The sequence below is a fragment of the Papilio xuthus genome, unplaced genomic scaffold (genome assembly GCF_000836235.2).
Source record: "Papilio xuthus unplaced genomic scaffold, Pxut_1.1 DF826115.1, whole genome shotgun sequence".
In the NCBI taxonomy this organism is placed as follows: Eukaryota; Metazoa; Arthropoda; class Insecta; order Lepidoptera; family Papilionidae; genus Papilio; species Papilio xuthus.
The window spans coordinates 1,973,233-1,996,440 of NW_013532534.1; the positions used below are offsets into that span (position 1 = coordinate 1,973,233).

The 23,208-nt window shown below is 34.6% G+C and overlaps 1 protein-coding gene across 1 annotated transcript; it reads right to left on the reverse strand.

Moving 5' to 3' along the window:
• LOC106123221 (paired mesoderm homeobox protein 2B) lies at positions 1 to 19,461 on the reverse strand (the record flags this gene model as incomplete). The annotated part of the gene is made up of 3 exons (XM_013319453.1): positions 1 to 644; positions 4,392 to 4,599; positions 19,294 to 19,461. Coding segments are annotated over 3 exons (582 nt in total), but the record flags the coding sequence as incomplete, so codon positions are not given.
• Between the last annotated feature and the right edge of the window lie 3,747 nt (positions 19,462 to 23,208).

Sequence of the window (23,208 nt, forward strand, 5' to 3'; positions counted from 1 at the left end):
AATTCAGCCATTCAATTAAAATAATTACTAAGTGTATTAATACACTACTTTGCAATGTTTTATATTGCATTCACTACTTATAATGGACACGGTCGTTTTATTACTAATGTCCCATATTAGTCCAATTTACATATTTGCTACACATTTGTAAATCACTTTTAAAGTTCACATAACAATGTCACTTAAAGTACACACACGAATAACTAGCGAAACAGCTCCGTGGTGAATTCACTTTTGATTACAACTGTACTTCAGTGTATCGACCTTTGTAATCGTCCTCATTACAAGTAATAGCTTGTACAGTCCATTCAAAAAGGCTGTAAATCTTGCACATTTTGCGACACTGATTCACTGCCGTCACATAAAATACAAGGACGAGTAGTACGCGTTCAGTGTATCTTCAGTGGTAAGGTCGGCGTCATCGCGTGGTACAGTCCATTAGAAAAGATGGTTGTTCGTTTTGGCTAGAGTGCCGAGGTGGTCAGAGAGTAGGTAGTTTGGGGGCGCGACACCTAGCAGTGGGAAGCCGGAGGGCTGTCGCAGTAGGCCGCAGCCGCCGGCCCACTTGCCGCCGGCGCTGCTAACTGGTGGCATCCCACCTCCCCCGCTGCCCACACCGTTTAGCTCATCGCAGAGTTTGTTCGCTGTAATACAAGAAAGTATTATTGAAATGCCAAACGTAACTGTAGTTATAAATGTTTAAAACAAACATATTGTTTCTTTTCGCGCTTCTAAAATTGTTCTGATGATTTCATGCTGATAAATCTTACTCCTTGGTAGATTTTATAATTCAAAAATGAGTAATAGCTACTGAAAAATGTGGCTGCTATAATGTTATGATTGAAATAGATAAAAGAAAAAAAATATAGGAGAATAGATAATCCGTCACCGACGTTCATCGCGTCAAATGAAAGTCCGCTATGTGTAATTATTCTGTTTCGGTTACAATCATTACTGCATATACAAAAATGGAAGAATATACCAGAGAGTGCAAGCAATGTTAGGTGAACAAATTTTTCAAATGTTTAATTTCCTAATTACGACACGGAACGTGTGCGCGCTGCCAAATAAGCTCGGCCGTAATAAATTTCCGCATTAAGCTCGACCGAAAGCTCTACGTTCAATTCTGAATATGAAATCGGAGCGCACTCTGACGGCTGTACGCGGAAATGATCGTGGTAACGCAATTAGTGCTAATCACCTAATCCTTGCCGCGCAGCGCCGTTGTTTATTCAAGCCTGAGTGACAATCACGCGCACAATTAGCGCAAATGAGCCGATGTGAAAATCTGGCGGCGCCGGTGGCGGAGCCTAATGTTATTACTAGCACCGCAAGGCCGCATTATCCTATCTCGGTGTCTCTCACAACCACAGCACTCATCTGTACTCTACTTAACAATTCATCATAATCCAATACAATACATAAGAAGTAGATTCTTTACATATTTTTAACAATATATTTGAAAACGCAGTAAGTATTTGATATATAAGGATTGTTGAAAGTTAAAAATATATACTTAGTAAAATTTATATTTAATTTCTTAATAACAGAAAAATTATTATTTGTTACTTATAAATAAATTAGTTTGACATTATATAATAACAAATTATATTTAGAATAAAAAAAAATATTTAACAGAAACGTAAGATATTTTTTGTATTTGATACTTTTCTACTAGAATGTACTGTTTTGATCAAGGTTTGGCCTTCTTATGATCTTGGCCTCATTGTTTAGTTTAGATCTATTTTAGAAGCGATATACCTAAATATTTATGTTGATGTCGTCTAAGAATTAAAAGTGTTTTAAATGTAGTATATGTGTAATTAATAAGATATAAAATTATAAACATACATGTGTTTCTAAAACTTGAATCGAAAGTAAAGATGATTTCAAAAAGTTTTTTAAGTTTGAGAGCTTTTATAATATTATTTTTTTTATTTATTTATTTAAAAGTTGAGATGTCGGTTTCATGCAAAATGGAGTTTTTTAATTATTTTTTTTTATCAATTGTTTTGTGTTTTTACGGATCTTTGTTACAAAACTATTTTTTACAAAAATATTTAAAACACTAACATAATTATAGTTTTGGAATCTATAGCTTAACAAGCTAGGACGGTAATTCATAAAATAATTAAAAAATTTCGACGGCACAGATCGTAACCACAAGGATGTTTCAAAGAAAGCTTCCCGTACTTGACCTGAATTGTTTTACGCCAATATTACGCGGAATTGTATGCACACGTATCTGAAGTAGTTGCTATATTTAAAATCTATTTGCGGGAGACAAATTAAGTTTGACGAAAACAGCCTTGTTGCGCCCGCCCACGCGCCTCGAGGAGATTTGCCACCGATCTGAACACAGTGAGTCACTAAGATATTCGATGTTCAATACAATTACGTCAAGATTTAGAAGATATCGCGTCTAAAAATATACAATGATGTTATACTGACGTCACAACGTCAGTGATGTGAAATAATACAAATGTGATTCATTGGGTTGTTCTTAGGATGAAAAGAATTGTTTATTTAGTGTCTATTTTTACATTGAAATAGTTTATTGTAATAGAAGATTTTTTCAATGCGATGTTTTTGTAATAACATTGAATGTGATGCAATGTACCAAAGTAGGATTATTCCATATCATTTTAACGTGAAAATGTTTGCCTACTCCCACTTTCTTCTTTCATCTCTTTTTCGGTTACCAAATCGTATACAAATTTTAACGGTAACGTATTGCGATACGAGATGGATAGTGATTTAAAATAGTTATTACAACATTCCAAATAGTAACCACATAATTAAATTAAATATTAAAATCTAATCGTGTTATCAAACGCTGTTTACACTGGAAGCCATATGCGGTGTGAAAAACCATCATTTCATTTCATCCACCGCGGACCGCGCGATGCCAAAATACTGAAGCAAAAATAAATATTATTTCACGCTCTCTCCGTGTGTCCGTACGCCACTAAATAACACTCGAAACACAAAAATATTAAACTAATGCCGTTTCTTTCACATGTTCTCAAACTATTTTTACGTAGGCCGATTGGCGCTATGATTCGCTAAGCATCTTGTAGTGTTTATAAATTCATTTAAACGATTTTATTTTAAAGTAATATATAACCGAACTTTTCAAACTGTTTCCTGTTAATGTCTTTGTTTGTTTTATTGTCTATTCATTTATTTTGATCTTTAGCACCTAAACCTTCGAGATAAGGTAAGAGTATAATGTTGTTTTTCAGTTAAACATTTTAAGTTTTTCGATGTTTAAAACTCACAAACTAAAAGAAAAATTAGCCCATCCTAAGAATTAAAAATACACTCTTGGATTATAATTGAATGCCTTTAACATTTAATTTATTTTTAAGTCTTAAAGACTGGCAACGCATTTGCTGTTGCTCTAATCTTACGGATCCTCATGGGCTTTGGATCAATTAACATTAAGCAATCCGGTGCCCATTTTATATATGATGCTCCTTCTCCTACAAAAAAAATTGTTTATTTCGTTTTAACTTCTTGGTAGTTTTGCTTTTAAATACGGTTTGATTGCTTACAATTGTTAACAATTTCATGGGAATAGATTTTCTTGACAATTATTAATGGTCCGTGGCGCACAAACAAAAGAAACAAAGTATGCGGTTGTCAGACTTTGACAGATTCGTCTAGTTAAAACAAAGAGATATGCTGTAAGAATTATTTATTTTGACTTCTGAAATTAATCTATTTAAAGAAAAATCTTAGAATACTGCCGAATTACATATTTGAATGCAAGAAAAAAAACTAGTAGGTTTTTAAAATAACTACGAATCTAATCATAGTATTAATTGGATTATAATTTTCATTAATATAAAACAGAACATGACAGGTGGTAGAGATGTCATCGCCTCATTGTTCATGCCAACAATGCTTGTTCTCGCATTACTCTTCCAAATTTTAAACCATTACAAACCTAATTAAATATTTAATAATGATATGACCATCTAATAAATTTCTAATATAGAGTCTTCACGTAGTCGAACGTAGTTTTTATTCAGTAAAACCGAAAAGCTTAGGGAGCCACTGTGTTTCCCATTCTCTTTTAAATAAACACCCAAATAAATGTAGAGAGATAGGTCTACCTGACCTGCTAAGATCTCCGCAAACAAAAACCATTCAAAAGGCCGTAAGTCGTCTAAAATGATTTCGGCTGCAATCTTGCGGCTTTGAGGGAGAACTTTGCTTTGCGAGCTAACAAGGACTATCTAATTAGCTTTTCTTTTTACCAGACAAGCAAAAATGAGCAGGTCAGCCATGGTCACCGGTAATAACAACCAAACTGCAGAAACGTTGCCTGCCTTTCAGTAAAAAATATTCTTTCTTCTTAAAAGCAGGTAAGAAACAATATGTACCTGCAGAGGTGATAGGTTTTAGGTCAGGCGGCGACAGATGTGGCAGAGTATGGTGCGTTGGTTGTGGTGCAGGCGGGGTGTGCTGCGGGGAGGCTGGGGAGCCAGGCTTGTCTCGCTTGCCCTCCGCCTTCACTGGTGCCTCGCCCGCCTTCTGCTGTGCCAAACGCTCCTGCTTACGAAACTTTGCCCGTCTGTTCTGGAACCATACCTGAAAAATACCAACAATTGATAGAGCATTTATTTTTTGAAATTAATGTAAAAGTTACTAAACAAAGACATTTTTTTTAAATATAATATACACAGAGGTAGTCCCTTATACCCGGATATACCTAATGGTCAGTTATTAACCTAGTTTTAAATATTTTAATGTGTATATAAATCATGTCTCAAAGAGAACGCTTAATTAAAACTCTTGCTTCATGATTGTAATCTTAGCAAATTATTCTAATAGTGCTTGAGTACAAATACATGTATTTATCATCCTTAAATCACATTTTATTATTAAATTAATTATCTTGCAAATCAGACGTCACTATGCAACTATCTCGTGATATTAACGTAAGCGCCTCTCTGCTGCGACATGCCAACTTTATGTTACAGCTTTCCGAAAGATACTCGAATCGTATAGAATAAGGTAATACTGACATTAAATGTGATATTCTTTTATAGAACAAGAAGCCTTTTGATTATAATATTGATACAAGTTATCACCGGTTACAAGTATTGCAGGATTGTTGACAATATTTCAAATTTACTTTTGGTGATCATTGAGTTCCCTAAAGGGTTATTTAAAAGAAAGGATTATAAATTGACTATGATTACATTACAATAAAGAGTAACTTAGTTAACGAAAATTCCTCCAATATTGTAATGGTCAATAAACAGTGAACTAAACGAAAAATAATATGAAAAGTGTTGGGGTTAATGAAAACGTTACATTGATAGAGAGAGCGGGACGTAGTGCTAACAAAGTTAGCGCACAAGCCGACTAATGGGAAGGCATCCCGTGCATCGGACGACAAATTTTAATGCAAACCGTTTTATATTCGTACGGATGCGCGCAAATCCGAATTGATCGTAATTCGATTTGTCACGGCGGATAATTGCAACTGCCACTGGCGCTGATTGGGCGACGTTGGAGTAAAAAACGCGAGGTCCGCGCGGCCCGTCGCGACCCGCCGCCGGCACAATCATACTGCGTGCACTGTTTGCACAACCCATTGTGCTCTGATGATGTTTGCCCGCTTTTATACTTTTTCACATTCGAACTCTACTCTTTATGTTTTACTTTTTAAATGTGCTATTTAGTTTTCAACATTTTCACGTGTTTTTAACCAAATTTCAGGGGATATGTGCAATTTATTTACTATTCACATACACAATTTTATCTTCTACCCATAGGTAGGTCAGTTACCCTTGATCATATCTATTTTTGAACGAACTTTTTTAGCAACCGACTATAAATCCGCATGACGAAGTAATATCCATCAAGAATATATCACCCGCGAGCCCACGTACTCGCCTTGGCAATGATCGAGACAAGCGGTAATGAACTTCAGTAATTCTAGAGACAATTAGAATGTTATATTGTACTACAGAGCAATACGTCAACAAAAGCTAAAGTTGTAAAATATTTGGCATAGTTTACATTGAACGACAATGTTTGACGTCAATAAAATGTAGTTATTCTTACGTAAACATTTATAATTAATGTAAAAGAAAAGATAACATATGTTTAAGACGAATGTCAAGTGCATCACTTTTATAATGTTATTTATATTATTATTATATATTGCGGATTAAAAAAGTATGCCCGGATGCATCAACTATCTTCCAATCCAAGGCTTGTCAAAATTGGTCCATCAATTCCGGAGGTGTAGCGAATGCGGCCTTGCGAATAGACATACAGACGGTCAAAAATTTAAAAACTGGTTTTCGTTATCAGCTACGCAAATACATTATGTGACTAATTGATTTTTTTTTCAATTTTACATACAGACATGCCAATTTTTTTTCTATGTTGTACTTTTTACATTTGTGTAGTCGTATTCATCACTATAATGAGGATGCAAAATAAATTTGTCCTTAAATAAATATAATAAGCAATTAAATGTAATTAGACAATTGACATTGAGTGGAACGTGCGCGTGGGCAGCGGGCAGCGAGCAGTGCCGCATTGCACATCTGGCCGCTGCACGCTGCTGCGCTGACATTTATCACATTCGCCGTGTCAAGTCGTTACTGGATCACACACGTGTACATGACATATATTAGCATATCGCTGACATCTAATACTCCAGACCATATAACGGCAAGGTTATAAATAAATTATTTTAATAATTATGTCTGTAATATCCTTTTTAACTGGTAATTCAACTGTGAAATTGCTTAGTCGTAGCAATGGGTATATGTATCCATCGATTCTACCACTATCGTTTCATAAAACAAAACGAGTGGGATACACGCTTAAAGTCACTAAAAACAGACTGATAGTCTTACTATTAACTACTTTATGTAAGCTTTATTACTAATTTATTATCTCCAATATATCTCTTTCACTTGTTTACATTTAAATAGTAGTTCTATTATATAAAAATGCACTTTTATAGGCTGAGCAATAAACATGTTTTACAAACCCTAAATATCATAAACGATTGCTTCTTACAACACAATCAATACAATTAGAACGAGTAAAGATTTCTAAACTTGGAATCTAAAAGAAAATCAGTGACTTCGGGTACCTGTTCGAGAGGTCCACGTACGTGCCCAGTGTAGGCAAGCGTCGCGTCTAACGAACGGTACATCTCCACTGATTGCCACAAGTAGATAGCCTCGGGGCACGCTCGCCGCATTATATCCGAATTGGAAAAAATCAAAGCACAACATCGTACGGACCATTCGCAAACAAGCAAATAATGCAGAACCAATACAAATGAGCGATACGATGCTACCGAGCGTGCGGCCGACGCAAACAATTTGCCGATTTGTATGGAAGAATTCCTTGCCGATGTTTATCGTATCCGGTGCGTGCTCTAAGAGCAAATATAAATATAGATTTTAAGCTGGGAACATCAAAGACTAAAAATCTGGAATTTGTTCGAAATCGTCTTAAAAATTTACTGATTAATTTTATAACGCAGTGTGCTATGTTAAGTTTATACAAGCAACTGAACTAACATTTCAAAACTAACCTAATAGATATTCAGATAAAGATCGAGTTAAAGATAAATGATCCTCACGCCTAATATTACATTACCCAAGAGATATCCATTAAAACAATTTAACAATTCGACATTCGATCGGGTACTTAAACAGTTGCGGTTCCATTTTTACGAGCGGCCCGATGCCGTGCAGATTTAACGATCTATTTTAGTCGAATCGCCAAATGAATGGCGCTCGATAAACACCGGTAAATATACAAGCGAATGTCAATAATAAATAACGGGCCGGCATCGGGCAATTAAGTCCGGGGTCGGAACAATCGAGCGCAGCATCGAAATGCACTTTGCAAATGAACCGAATTGGGCGGGCGAAGTGAGCGGGGTGTCGCGGAGGCGGGCGGGGGTGGAGAGGTTAGGGGTAGCGACAAATGTAATTAACCAAGAGATGCACACGCTCTGCAGATGCCACCTCTGACCTACACTCCCTACTAAATCGCTTTAACTAAAGGACCTTTTCTAATTGATTAATATCAAAGATATGATCATTTTACATTGATTGTTAATGTTTGGGGTTTCAACATTAGTTTAATTTGTTAATTGATATGAAATTCTGAATAATGATTAATAAAAGGAATTAAATTTTGATTTTATATTTTATGACATGTGTAATCGTTGAGAACCGTCAAGAGATCCGATTCTCTATGAATGTACATATTACCTTTTCAAAGATCTTACCTTACTTTTCAAAGAATTACCTAACTCAGAGATCAGTAAACTGTATACCATGAAGAGACTTACTTATCTTATATCTTTAAATGAGCAATTCTTGTATATATATAATTGGAATCTCGGAATCGGCTCCAACGATTTTCATAAAATTTAGTATATAGGGGATTTCGGGGGCGATAAATCGATCTAGTTAGGAATCATTCATTTTCTATCGGTAAGATCGAAAAATATTATTCATATTTCATCATTTTATTGTAATTCGTACTTAAATATAATTTCCAAAAAACACAATTAAAAAAAAATACCGAGCAAAGCTCGGTCATCCAGATTTTGTATCTTAAATTGATTCAAAATATACAAACGAATAAGCATGCTGAAGCTTATAAAAATATCGTTGATGATGTACACATAGTGAAAGCGTTAAAATAGAGACTTATTTATTTCCTTGTAAACATTCAATATTGTGTAATGGAATCAGTCAACACGTGTGCCAAGTACAAAGAGTTTCTAATTTATTACAACAGAAATGTGCAAGGAAGGTATAATTTTGAATTACGAACAAACAAATAAAATTTTCAGTTTATATTTTTTTGAATATTTACAACCATATCTCAGAATCACGATTCTGAATAGATTTCTCTGTAAACTTCTCTATACATCATCAAACATAAATATTTAAGATTATGATCGATGAAATGTTGTAATATACATATCTACAAATGTTAACAACAATTGTTATAACAGTAACAGTACAAACAAATCGAAACTAAAGAAAAGAAAAATACGTAGAAACAGTTTGACCAAAAGATTAAATCCCGCGGCACGTCTGACGTCTACCTTAAACAAATCCACGAGGGTAGTTTAATACAGTTCCCTAAACAAACATGGCGATCAACAATGCTTGAGTATTAAAATAAACAAACGCGACGCCATGTGGCGCTGCTGTGCGCAGAGCAAACACCAAGCTGGCTAATGTATTCGATGGCTCTTGGCGCTCTAGTCGCAGACAGATCTGCCACAGACTATATTTCTACCACTTTTTTAATATTCTGTTACTAAGTAAACGATCATTAAGAAAGGTGAAAATTTGAGTATAAAAGCTAGTATGGAGAAAAGATTATCCTTCAGCAGTTGACAAAATTGACATTCTAACTTTTTAGATTTCTTTAAATTCATCCTTTACGCAGATAAGGTCGCGATGGCAAGCAACTATGCACAAAATGTACATAGATTGACACATAAAGGTATAAAAGCGGTGTCTCGTCAACACATCAGAAGGCGACGCTGCGAGGCGTACGAAAAACGTGAGGCCTTGCGGAATGATCTAATTGTATTCATTAGCCGGGCCGTGGCGGGCAAATATTGACGCAGGCACGGCTCGCTCGGGGCCGACGCGGCCGGTTACGTCGCTTTGATCCTCTGCCTCTGCCTCTACCTTGCCTCCACGACAAACATCAACCCCGACACTTTATACACTACAAACATATCATAATATATCGATATTTATATTTAAAAAAAGAACATCTTTTGGTTTTTCTATTTTTATATAGATTATAGTAAACTTTGAGAGATATTTCTTTTATATTTAAAAGAATTCTTTGTCATAAAGCTGGCTAGAAAATAAAATTTGTATAATAACAAATTAACACGAATAAGCTAAAATCAATGGCTACAAAATGCGCTTATATTCCGACATTTGTTTAGAGTTCAAGTATCCAGTTTTTATAACTTCATTCCTTAATTATAGCAAATGTTACTAAGCACTAGCGTACCGAATTTCCCAAAGATATTGTTCCAAAAAGCAATCCTTAAATCGCTAAAATTAATAATTCCCTCGACAACAGATTACGTAATATAAAATGGTTTACTCGAATATTCCTTAAATACTTAAATATTTTTATTCAATATCAATGTAAAAGTAACAGATCTTCAATATTTTTATTGCAATCAAGTTAGTTAGCAAGTAATACAAAGTTAATCAATCGTCGACGTCGGTCGAGCGCAGGCAAACACGGGCACACCCCCCTGTTTATACTTAGCGGATGAAAAGGCAACACCGAACGCCCCGGAATAATATTAGCTACCCTTCAATAATCCACCCAATTGAGGCACTTTTATACCTACATTCAAAATTCTAACTAAACTCATTACATTACAGTTGATTTTCGATTAGCATGAAAACGGTAGATGTGTCGTTTTGAATGGCTGTTAATTTTTTTACTAACTGGTAACATGTGTTAACATTTGCTGATAATCCAGGATTAACACATCATAATAAAGAGATGAATGCGCGGTTTATTCAGTCCGTATGTCGGTAATAGGCTGACATTTAGCTCGACAGGTGTGTCATCGAAACTCATCGCGTTTTATGTGGACTTTGTCGACTGTTGACAAATTAATAAATTATTTTTTAGCTGGTTACAAATTAATGTTAGCGGTATTGCCAATTTAATATTTGTCGCAATTGGAATCGACACTGTTGCTGACAAAGGCAAATGTAGAGTTAGACAGGTTCCTTACTATCTCTATATTAAATTGCGGGGCTACATACATAAGAAAATTTCCCATCAATTCTAAAAAAATGTGAGAGTTAAATACCAGCCACGAATATACGATAGTCTATTAGCTGGGTACTCACCGACGTTACTAGGTGTAATGTAACATGTTACACAACGAGCAGTTATACGGTCAGAATGTAGAGTTACGGGGATACCAGTGAGCAACGAGCCACTCGATGCGAATGTTACACTCACCCGTTACGTTAAACAATACCCAACTTAATATTTTCTAAAATAATTCTAATTAAATTAAAACAAATGAGAAAACAATTAAAATTTATAAACAGTGAACATACAATAATCACTTTGTAATATTTTTAACATCATCAGGCGATGAATTTTTAATGTTTGCAATATGACATGACGTAGAGATGCGAACCCTACAACAGATGCGCGGGTGACCAAGGCGCGCTCCATTACCTCCTCTGTTCTGCTACCCTAGTGTTATTATTCAAAATATGAACATCATGTTATTTACATAGTTTAGTTTTTTCTTTTATAAACTTAAAAAGTTACGATTTACTATCATACTCAAATACGCGATCACAAATCGAGCTTCTAATATAGATTTAGTCAGAGACATCTATACTAATCAATAGATTAAATACCCGTTAAGCATGATGAAGTAATGTTGTTGAAGAATTATTTCAAATTATCTGTTTATTTCTATTATGTTATTCTAAAAAATATTTCCTTCGAAATTTAGACAAAGAGATAGCAAAACCAATACAAAAGTATAAATTTTGAGTTAAATCAATTAACTTTACTTTTATAAAGAAACTAGCTGGGCTTCATGATTAATACAGATACATTTCTTTATTCACTCATCAACTCACCAATAACCCAGCTTAATAAGATTGCATTTTAAACATTTGATTGCTTTAAAGTTGAAATTAAAGTTTTCTGTTCCATTCTTTATTATAAATACATCAATAGTCATCGAACTATATTTTAAAAATTCGCTAAATAATTAAATCGATATGATTTCTATGTGACTTGTTAGCAAACCGATTAATCATTGAGTCAGATACAAATGACACTTCCCCAAGCGGTAGTTCAATTAAAAATGTAACAGATTTGAATCAATTTTGACGCATCACCGTGATTGTGAGCTTCCGCGGTACAATGCCTCGTTATCACAAGATCTCGGCACGTGACGCGACAAATAACCGATACAGATCGGCAGATGGCCCGCAGTCATTTAGTCGAGTGCTCTCTCACCGTGCGTATTGATTTTTTTAATTCATCGCTTTCTAACTTTGAATTAATGAAATAATTACTATTTTTCATATCAAGAGTTATTTTTATCAAATAGATAATGTATAAAAATGTCTCATTATTTTACAGAATAAGTATTTATATTTTATTTTATTTTATAATTTATTAACTGTCGCCCGCGACTCCGACCCAGAATTGAAAAAAAGACTTGATAAATAACCTATTTGTTCTTCGAGAGTATGTTCTACATCCCTGCCAAATTTCATCGAGATCGTTTAGGCCATTCTGGAAATACATCCATCAAAACATTCGCATTTATAACATTAGTAAGATTTTTTTTGGTGAAGACGACGAAATATTAAATGAAGAAATAGTAATTGATGATTGGTCGTTTGTTAATAAGGCGATCTTTAAGATGTCCAAAGCACAAAGAGAACAGCAAAAATGATATAAAACCTTTAAAAAAACAATTCTCGTACTATTTACATTCTTGCTTGCGTTGCGTTTTTATTTCATTTTAATTAGTCTATATGTATATTTATTTGCCAAATATCAGTACCACATTACAATGTTTAGTAATTTAATTCTTATAGCTGTTTGTGATTTTTACCATCGTATAACATTACATAAGCCTGAATTAAAATACATTAGAAAGCTTTTGTGTCCCTTTGTTTATTATTTTTTCATTCCTGTATTATTTTATGTATTTCTTTAATAGTAATTGTATTAAAAAAAAGATATGTAAGAGAAATCATTATTTTGAATATTATCTTGATAATTTAAATGTTACTCTTAAATTTCAAAGATATGTACACAAACCAATGGAACAGATGTGCGAAGTACAATTTGATTTACTCAAACACAAAGTCCATATAATCGTAGCTACATTAAATGATACGCGAGCTATAGTTATAAATGTGATGGGGAACTAAAGTGTAATATATTTAACGCATGCACAATATCGGCACTTGTCTCCTAAGTTAAATGGCCTGAGAGAATCGCTTTGTGTCATCCAAATGTGGGGCGCTTCACTCTATTCACGTTGACTTTATGTTTTTTTTTTTTGTTTATATGATACGTGTATAAGTTATTATTTGTTAACTAGCTGTCAGCCGCGACTCCGTCCACGCACAACCAAAAAAATTTAGCAGCCCATGTGATCTTCCAGGCGATTTTCATCTACGCGAAATTTCATGGAAATCCGTTTAGCCGTTCTGGACATACATACCTTATAACAAACATCCATCCAAACTTTCACATTTATAATATTAGTATGAATATCGTAAAAAATACTTAGTTACTGGATTGGTTCTAAAGAAATCATATACATGCAACGTAAGTTATTGTAGTTGATTTAATTCATTGTATGTTTTATTATTTAAATTTGTAAGTTTTAAACTCATTTTACTACATTTTTCAGGATTTTGACCACAAAAGTACATTTCAAATTCTAATAACTACGTAGTAATTAAAATGAAATCTGACAATCTTGGATCGATGTTTGTCATATTAAGTTAAAAGCAGAGTTTTTTTTGTCTTAAAATATTTACATTAATACAAATTATTGTCACGGAAGATAATTATATTCTAATATGGTCTCGCACTAAGCCGACACATTACTAGTCAGCAATGGGTCCTAGTCGATGCGGGGCGGCGGAGCGTTTCGGTTATCATAACCATATATTCCCTTCGTCTGATAGTTTTTGACAGGTCGCCTATGCTCCCCTAAGCCGCGAAATATTAACTTGTACTTTTGGAATCATTTTGGATTGTATTTTCCTTATGACTTTTACAGAAGACTATTATTAAAAACTATACCTGTGCGATATGGATATCTATAATAACTAATTACCCTTTTTAACGACATAGGCGTAACTAATGTACGGTTTAATATCAGCTAGTTTAAAAGAAAAAACTTTCATCTATTTTATAATCTGACATACATACCATAAACCTGAATTACACAAATGATCTTACTAATATTATACATGCGATCTCGCTGAAATTTGGCATAGATGTAGAACATATCCTGGAATAACACATAGGTTACTCATTATGATTTTTTCTCCACGCGGACGAAGTCACGGGTGACAGCTAGTAATTACTAAAATATGTACAGTAAATGTAAAAATAATTTACAAAAATACTAAATTCCCTTAGAACTTAGAAAAAACAATATTTCAAAGGATTACATATTTGCGAGTACATAATAAATAACCGTAGAATAATTTTAGTGTTGGTTGATATCATCAATCAGAGCATGTAATAAAACCCTACGTTTTTATCGTGCGAAAATGAAAATTACAAATCCCTAGACGCGACGTAGACACGAACGAAATTGTTCTGTGCGACTTTCTCACATTCAAATCGTTGTTGTGTTTATGGGGGCGTCGGTACACTTGAATCTATACGTCTCAGGGGAATGCACTTGCGCGGGGCTAAATGAAAAATAATTGCGTGGGAGCACAGACTACGACAACACTCATGCTCTAATGGATAGTAATGTTATTTTACAAATAAAAGTTTCACATTAAATTGGCACATCACGGCAATACTTTTCTGTTCAAAAGTTATTTAGGCAGAGATGTGCTATTTTAACAATAGCTAAAAAAAAATGCAAAATATATAAACGCTCAGTTTAAATAGCTATTACTTTTTCATAGAAAACAATCGCAAAGTCGATGATAATGTAATTGCTCCTTCATCATCGTAACGTCTACGCCCGTCCTCTACGCGTAGTCGTAGGGCACTACGAAGTCTCGCCACTTTTTAATCAATTTAAGTGCTTGCTACGATTTGTGCTATTTCTTAATGGCACATATCTAAAGAATGAGATTTCTTTTTAAATTTATAGTATTTTAGTGCATAAATTATTATTGCTAACAACGACTTTCACAACATCTCACACCAATATAAATAATTTGTGGTATCAGTAAATAAAATCCAACAATGCCGATCCTCCAATTATACAAACAATTTCTAAGATTATCTCGAATTACTCGAATTTGAAATACTGAAACATTTTAAACTTTATTAGTTTTATTAAGAAAATGAGAATGAAGAGTAACTTTAAATAAATTTTACTTGACTAAATATTGGAAGTTATCAAATCAACTGATAGTAACTTGATAGTCATGTTAGGAGTGTGAGAAAATACAAACGATGTTAATCGATTGAACACGGAATATTATCGTTTGATCTTCGGACAGTAGGTACTGGTACGTCCCGTGGGAGTCGCGGGACACGGTGCGAGCGCTCAATCGAGCGTCGTCCTGCCACCTCCCTTGTACACTCTGACTCTGGTACTAAATCTATTCGCGCCATATCAAATGTCACGCCCTTCACTCCGATTAGTCGTGCAGATTAAACGTTGACGTGAGAATTGTCTCTGATAAGTTTATATAACTCTGTAATAGGACACTGGTCTTTCTAATACAAAAATAAACCAAATATGTAGATGTAGAGTACAATACATTTAGTATTATGTAAAGGACTCGGCTACATTGATCATTTAAAGATCCATATCTTATTTAGAATTAAGTAAGTTATGGATATTGATAAAATTATGAAAGTACAATCGTAAAGAAAACAGTTATCCCGAAAATATAAAGATTCAAATGACATCACGAAATGAGGAAGGTAAATCAATGTCACTAATAATCACAAAGTCACAATGCTAAACAAACAACTTATAAAATTACAAGATAAATAAGAACAATAAAATAACAAAAGCAAACGTTATCCCCAAATGGAGTTCAAGCAGCAGATAATTGTGGCAAGTGCGATCAAACGTGCGCGCTGGCGGGAGCGTGTGCGCCACGCGCCGCCACGCGGCATGCACCTGCGCTTCAATGTACCATGAGGGGATACTAGGGAAAATGTATCTTCGTGTAAATTCGTCAGAATATATGAAATTATCTGGCTTTTGTAAGAATCTTGTATACAAAGAGAAGAGATCTAATTGTTTGTTTAGTTGAAACTCAAAAGATTTCAATAATTCCTTTTCCAAAAATATCTTAGCGAGTAGCAGTAAGAAGATTTATATATTACTAAAATCTAAAAAACAGGGGAAAAAATATGATAATATCGTGAATATCTTTAATTTATCTTTAAGGTTTAAATAAGTTTTTGTTAACACTAACGTATTTTTTATTTGTATCCACGGGTTTTTTTTTTTATTTTCAATTCACATGTGAAAACAAATTGCTATACTAAACGTCTAGGCTTAATATTACACAATGATGTAACATTGTAACATATGTAGCTAACAATGATTGCTAGATAACTGACGTTTCCCTAGTGGTTGGTAGACTGAAGATCTTAGATCAGAATTGGATTGTATTTTACGGATGCATCCCCGGTGACCGTTTTGTCAATCTTAATTTTATGATTACTGCAACGTATACAAGATATGTACTATATTACCTACCATATATGTATATCACATTTTATTATAGAGGAGTTGATATGAAAAATATCGAGATATTTGCCTAAATAAGTCATCGAAACTTTTATAATTGTTACCCGATCCAACAAATCAAAACGAACCTACAAGCATGATAAACAAACTAGCTAGTGCTAGTGAAAAAAAACTTATTAAGTAGCCTATAAGTTTTTCCAGATTATGCTCTACATCTATCCCAAATTTTAGAGAGATCCGTTCAGCCGTTCTGAAGATACTTTCAAACAAACATCCATCCATCTAAACATTCCCATTTATATTATTAGTAACATTAATTTCTTTATCGATTATCTAGGACTATAGTTACAGTACAGACTATTCTAATTTCTTAATTAATCGGACAAAGTATAAGTCGTTTCTACATGAAAGACAATAACATTTCTTTTTATTGCTCTCTAATCTCTTCCGGCAGTCTGGTATAACAATAAAACCAAAATCGTGTGCGATTATATAGAATTTATTGAGTCGGACGGCGGCGCGCGTGGCTTGATGGATTAAATTGCCTTGTCCCTATGACAACGTGGCCACGGAAAAAATACGCTCTGTACAAAACAGCTGGTCATTTTTCAAGTGATTCCTTTTGCTCTACTATGCAGGTGGTCACTGTGAGCAGGGTGAGAAAATTGTTCATTTTCCACTCCTGTTCAGTTGTTCCATTTTTGTAACAGTTATTGGAGTATTTTCATTTTGATGTAGTGGAACATTGTACGACTATTTTAAAATGTGCTGCATCACATAAGAAACTATGTCTTATTCCATATTCTTGGAAGTGTTTTTAAAATAAAAGTAACATAAGGTTTTTTAATTTTTTAGGATCAATTATTGCAAATAGTTTTAAAATGCAAATACTATGCAAGTACTAATAAAAGGGCTATAAAGTTCTCATATAATTATCTATGGGTTCATTAAACAACGTTGAAAAACCATCGCATTTATTATAGTGTCTTATTTCTTTCTCTCTACGAAGCGTTTCACTATAAAATTATGATATAAATATACACAAGATAATTTAATATTTTGCAATTAAGTTAAGTATTGGGTGAGAAAATGTGTTGTAATAATTTACATTCACGCAAAATGTTTCCCTAATAAAATATGCATTAATATTGAAAGCTAAAACACCACACGCAATATTCTGACTTCACAATTAAAAAACAACAAAATAAATACAACATTTACCGCGGGCTTTTGCCCAATTTTAATTGTAATATGTGAATTCGCATTTTGCAGGCGAGTTTTAATTATCGTAGTCGCGCGCGCCTGAGTTACGCGACCGCCCCTGATATTTATGGCGGCCTGGCTTCCGATACTTTTTAATGTAATGAGCACTCGTTGCCGCTCGCTTTCGAGGCTTTTGTGTACCATTTTATATACATTTACTGTGAATTTCCACTGCCAATATATTTATACAGGAACATATCGTTATCTCCGTATTTTGTATGACAATGAAAGAGATGACAACATATTTTTGCTCTCGTGTTTTACTATGGAAACCTAAGGTTGCATTGTACTTAATCTTATATTATCGTATTTAGTAAATTTCCCTATTCTTTTTATCCACTTTTAAGAAATGTGAACAAAGATTTTCTTGTTTGTCAAATATAATACATGAATAATATAAAAATTATTGCTCATTCATAAAGTTTTTCGTTGTAAAGCAATCAAATGTCATCGTAAATAAACTAACTTCAAACACTATTTATGTTTTTTTAGTAACAAGTTTTCTTGTTGTTTGTCAGTAAATTATTAAACCTCTGGCTATAAATTCTTTTAAACAACACAAGGGAAATACCAATTACACAAATTAAACTTACATTCATTCTTGAACATAGAAATATAAAATCATGATATGCTACGTTTCGATTTTAATAATTCAAAAGTCGCGACAAAGTTTGTTGATGCGAATTGGGAATTCGGTGTAACTGCGGCTCTCATCTTCGAGAATATTAAATTAGTGACATCGAGTGACGTCGAGTCACTTGCGAGTTATACGTGATCGGTTGCTGGTCCCTGGTACTCCGCCCCAGTACCATTAAACATTCACAAGCACACATCGCGTCGGCTCACATAAAAATGAGCACCTATTATGAAATTAACCAACCTAACTGTTACCTCTGTTTCGGATCTGCACGTCAACCACCTCCGAATTATAAGACATTAATTGGACTAGAAATATTCGGTATGAATGGTTGCAATATACTTTTCCAGGACAACAAAGAATTATACAGTTTTACCGGTAAATAAAATATTGTTACGCAATGTTTTAAGTTAATACAACAAACCGACATGAGTGCAACTACGAAGCTATGAACTAAATTTTAAACGTATAACGGCAATATTACTCTTTGTGAACCATAAACCCCTATTTTGCTAATGTACTTGCAAAATTAGCGGATTATATTAAACTTAATATTTTTTTTAGTATAAAGTGGCAAACGAGCAGCCGACCAGCTGAATTCGCCGAAATAGCTAGGTGATACCTGCCCATAGACATCGGCAATTACAGATGTGTTGCCTACTTGCAATCAATGAAGGGGGAGACGCAAAGATAGAGGATATTTCCCTTTCCTATGCGTCCTCCTCCATCAAATACACCTCCCCTTGCCATCCTTTCCTTGTAAGAAAAGAGTTGGGAATACAAACGGGGCTAGAAGTCTCCAGTACGCACACTCATGTGACGCCCGTCTTCTGTGTGATCTTGATATATCACCGAACTAGCGCGCCCATTCGTGCAACAGAAATGTCATTGGAAACAATAGTAACTTCAAACATACCTGTACTCTCGCTTCAGTGAGATCAATCTTCATGGCGATTTCTTCCCGCGTGTAGATGTCTGGGTAGTGGGTCTCCTGGAAAGCTCGCTCGAGCTCCTTGAGCTGCGCGGACGTGAACGTGGTACGGATACGACGCTGCTTGCGCTTCTCTGTCAGTGAACCCTCGTTGCCGCCGTACATCTTGTATGGAAGGCCAGCTGGAATACATTGCTTATGTCATAATGCAGTAAATAAAGATATTTACACATGTAAATATCAAATGGAAAGACAAATATAAATTGCGGAATGGATTTTTGTAGGGGCAGTAGAATTAGAAGTCAGTTTAATTTTAAGGTTACTTGACGAATACAGAATCGTTGTATCTTTGGACAGTTGTGTTACATTTTTAATCAATTCATCGTTTTGTTCAATTTCCATAAACTTAAGATAAACAACATTATTTTTTAACTTTTATAAGTTAACTTTTTTGAAGAAAAAAAGAGCGATTGCGCTGTATTATTTGTATGGTTGCACTGCATATTAAGCCAAACTATAACATTATAAAATTAATTTGTTCTAAGTAACCTATGTTATCTTTAGTAGTAAATAAGTTGATATTGAGTAAAAAGCACAGAGCAGGAAATTGTGAATGAAGTAAGGTCGTGCGGGCGGCCATTTTTGTCTCCCCCGTAGCCGTGTAGCGTGACGCACCCTCGCTATATACAGTGTACCAACAGCCTGCAATGAAATATATTTTATACCTACGCCTCTTTTGTTTATCTTCATAAGTAAACAAAGCCGTTTTAATTAGCAGTGGTACGTTAAACATTTTTTTATGTTTTCATGTTTTAAATTTACACGTGCTAAATGATTTTATTGTGGGGTACAAAATTAATCATGTATTTACCTATTTTATATTCAAATACATACTTTCAAACAAATTTCATAAATCAGAGAAACTTATACGTTTGAAAAAAAATATTTAAGTCAGTACTGTTATGTAAGTAATGCCTAATTAAATGTTTTTATTAAAAATCAATTACATACATCAGCGTTTACACTTTATGGCAAATAATTTATTACCCAAATAAAACTAGAACGAAAACTCTTTAGTAAAAGGAATATAATTCCGTGAATAAAGATAAAACAAAATACGGTAGAAAAACCGTAGCGGTGGAATGTGGCGTAGAGTAAGTATCGATCGTAGCAGTGAGCTACGCCTTGCAAGTAACTAAGTCTACGTAGAAAAATGTCCTCTTTCCGTTTCACTCATTACGGGCTCTGCGTTAGAAAAATCCATAAGAAAAGCATCTCAAATAGTGCCTTTCAATCTGTGGAGTAATACAAAGATTGTATTGCAATTGTCACTAATCGTATTTATCAATAAAGTATGTTACCATAAGTGTTTAGTAAAAAAGCAAAAATAATGTCTTAAAATAACAACAAGTGGCAAATATTGCGTATCTGTAAATATTATATACAATTATTTCTTAAGGAGCCTTACATAAAAGCAGTGATATCACACCAGGAAATAATGACATGTCCGAAACACAAACGGACAATACTGGTGTTTCATTAGGGCCATAAGTGAGGGCCATTTAGCGAGCTTTAGAGGCATTAGACGTGCGACCGCGCGGCCCGCTCCGGACCGCAGACCGCACTCGCAGCGACAATTACCTCAAATGAACCGGAATTAAGCGAGACTCGCTTCTTGGCCACGCTGCGGTCTCATTTGCATTATTAATAGACGGGAGAGACACAGGATGGGGCCTGTGGGGAGGCAAGGGACGTGTCACTGCCCCGCCCTCCCCGCGTCTCACACCCGTTCCCCGCACCCCCCTCGCCTCCGTGCAATTTGCGGGACCTAATGAAGAGGATCTTGGCAAGATGTTTCCGTTCTTATGATGTTTAATTCGAGTTTGCAATTCGTGGGTCAGGCGGACAACGTACTCATTGTTATTACGGCGGTATAATTTTATTGTACCCTCAACTTAAGGTTATGTAACGAGGAAAGTTAGAAAGAGCTTTCTATTACAACAGTACTGAATTGTTTGTACTCCTAAGTATTATACTCTAATTCTGAAAACTTAGACCTGTGAAATTTTCTTTTAACGTCTAATTTTCAGTTTTTGATTTAAAATTTAAAATAATTCTAATTACACATCCTTGTTTTAGTTGTAAATAAAAATGTAATTAAATCATGTTACAAAACAAATATTCCAATCTAAACCTCAAATCTTTAGAAACGTGATATGTAGTCGATTTAGATGTCGTCACAGCGATAAACGGTGTATATGTAAGCCGCGTGTTGGTAAATAAGGCTGTGGCGCGAGCGACGGCGGCACGTGGCGTTAATGAATCGTCAGAGGCCGATTAATTCGCAGGTGATATGATCCGTGCCCTCGCGCCCGCACCCCGCGCAACGCACCCCGCACTCGAGCTTCCTTCGCCTCACAGACTTTAATTACTGAGAAGCGACTATACAGGATGAAGTTATATCCAAAATTGTGTTTGTAATTTTAAATAATTGATGCTTTACACTTGGATTTGTTTAAGGAATAACTAATAAGGTGGTCTACTCTACTAAAGCAAAGATAAATGTTGCATTGAAATGATAATTTGCTTCTAATATTGTACAAGACGTTATACCATTTAACTCCATAATTAATCAAAACAACTCTAAAAATGATACACTAGAATCTATGAGAAATGCTTTCGGATTTGGTTGTAGCAGAAAATCGTAGTAAATCATTTTGCCATCCGTCCGGGTTGGATGGGCCTCGGTTCATTTTTCTCGCGTCACGAGAAAACTTCCCCGGCATCCATAATGCAAACGTTGTCGGCGCGTCATCGCCATATTGCGTAGCTCCGCACCAGGCAAGGGTTACGCGTAGATTAATGGACCGACGTTACGCGTACATTGCCTCACTTCAGTGTTCATACAAGGCCTCTTAAATCCCTTTCGAAATCTGGTAGATGCTATAACGAATATGAGCTACGTCTCGGTGTACCACCAATGTTATTAGCATTTTAATCAACTTGTAGAATATGAAGTGAGTTATGCAACATTTTTTTGTTCATAATCCTCCAGCGTAAATTTCAACACAATTACTTGGGAACAAGTCTTAAACCGACTGATTTTTGAAAAGTGTTTGTTTTCATTGAAACAAGAACTAGGATGTTTTTGCATAAGGTAACCTAACCTTGGAGCTATTTAACTCAAAGGTTTGGTTACCTTCGTATTCAAATTTCATCGTCAATAAACACTCAGGACTCAATGTTTTTTACAGTTGAATTAATTTTGCTACTATAACTACACTTTATAACCGTGCTGATAGTATGTAACATTATTTAATATGATAATCCGCAAAAGGTAATGTAAAAGCACCTTTATTTTATCCGCAATAAAATTGTTATAGTCGGCATACCATTACGCACAGTGTGTTCGAGCGCACGGCAGATATAAAAAGCGTTATAAGCGTAGTGCACATTGCCAATATATTTTATATTTGCAAATAAACATGTGGGTAAATTTACGTAATGGCGGCCGTAAAACACGAGCATTCGAATGCTGGAGTCAAATGTACCAACGGCGAGCGCTACGTACTCATAAAAGTAAGGGTAATGGAATTACACCGGTTATTGTCACTTGCATTAAATTTGATTTTATTTAACATAGAGATATGTACTGTAACCCAAGTACACTCTAAACTAGCTACAATAATATATAATAGCAGACTCAGGAACAAATACAATTGTTACGTAACGAATCAAGTCAACTGAAAATTAACCACCATTTTACAAAAACTCATTACCTTCAAATAGTTTGGAGTAAGTGTTTTATTTGACTATTATTTCATTTTTGCTATGGATCCTTTTATCCATCTCTTATCTAAAGATTTAATTTAATTTGATAAAATGTGTTCAACGCTTTCT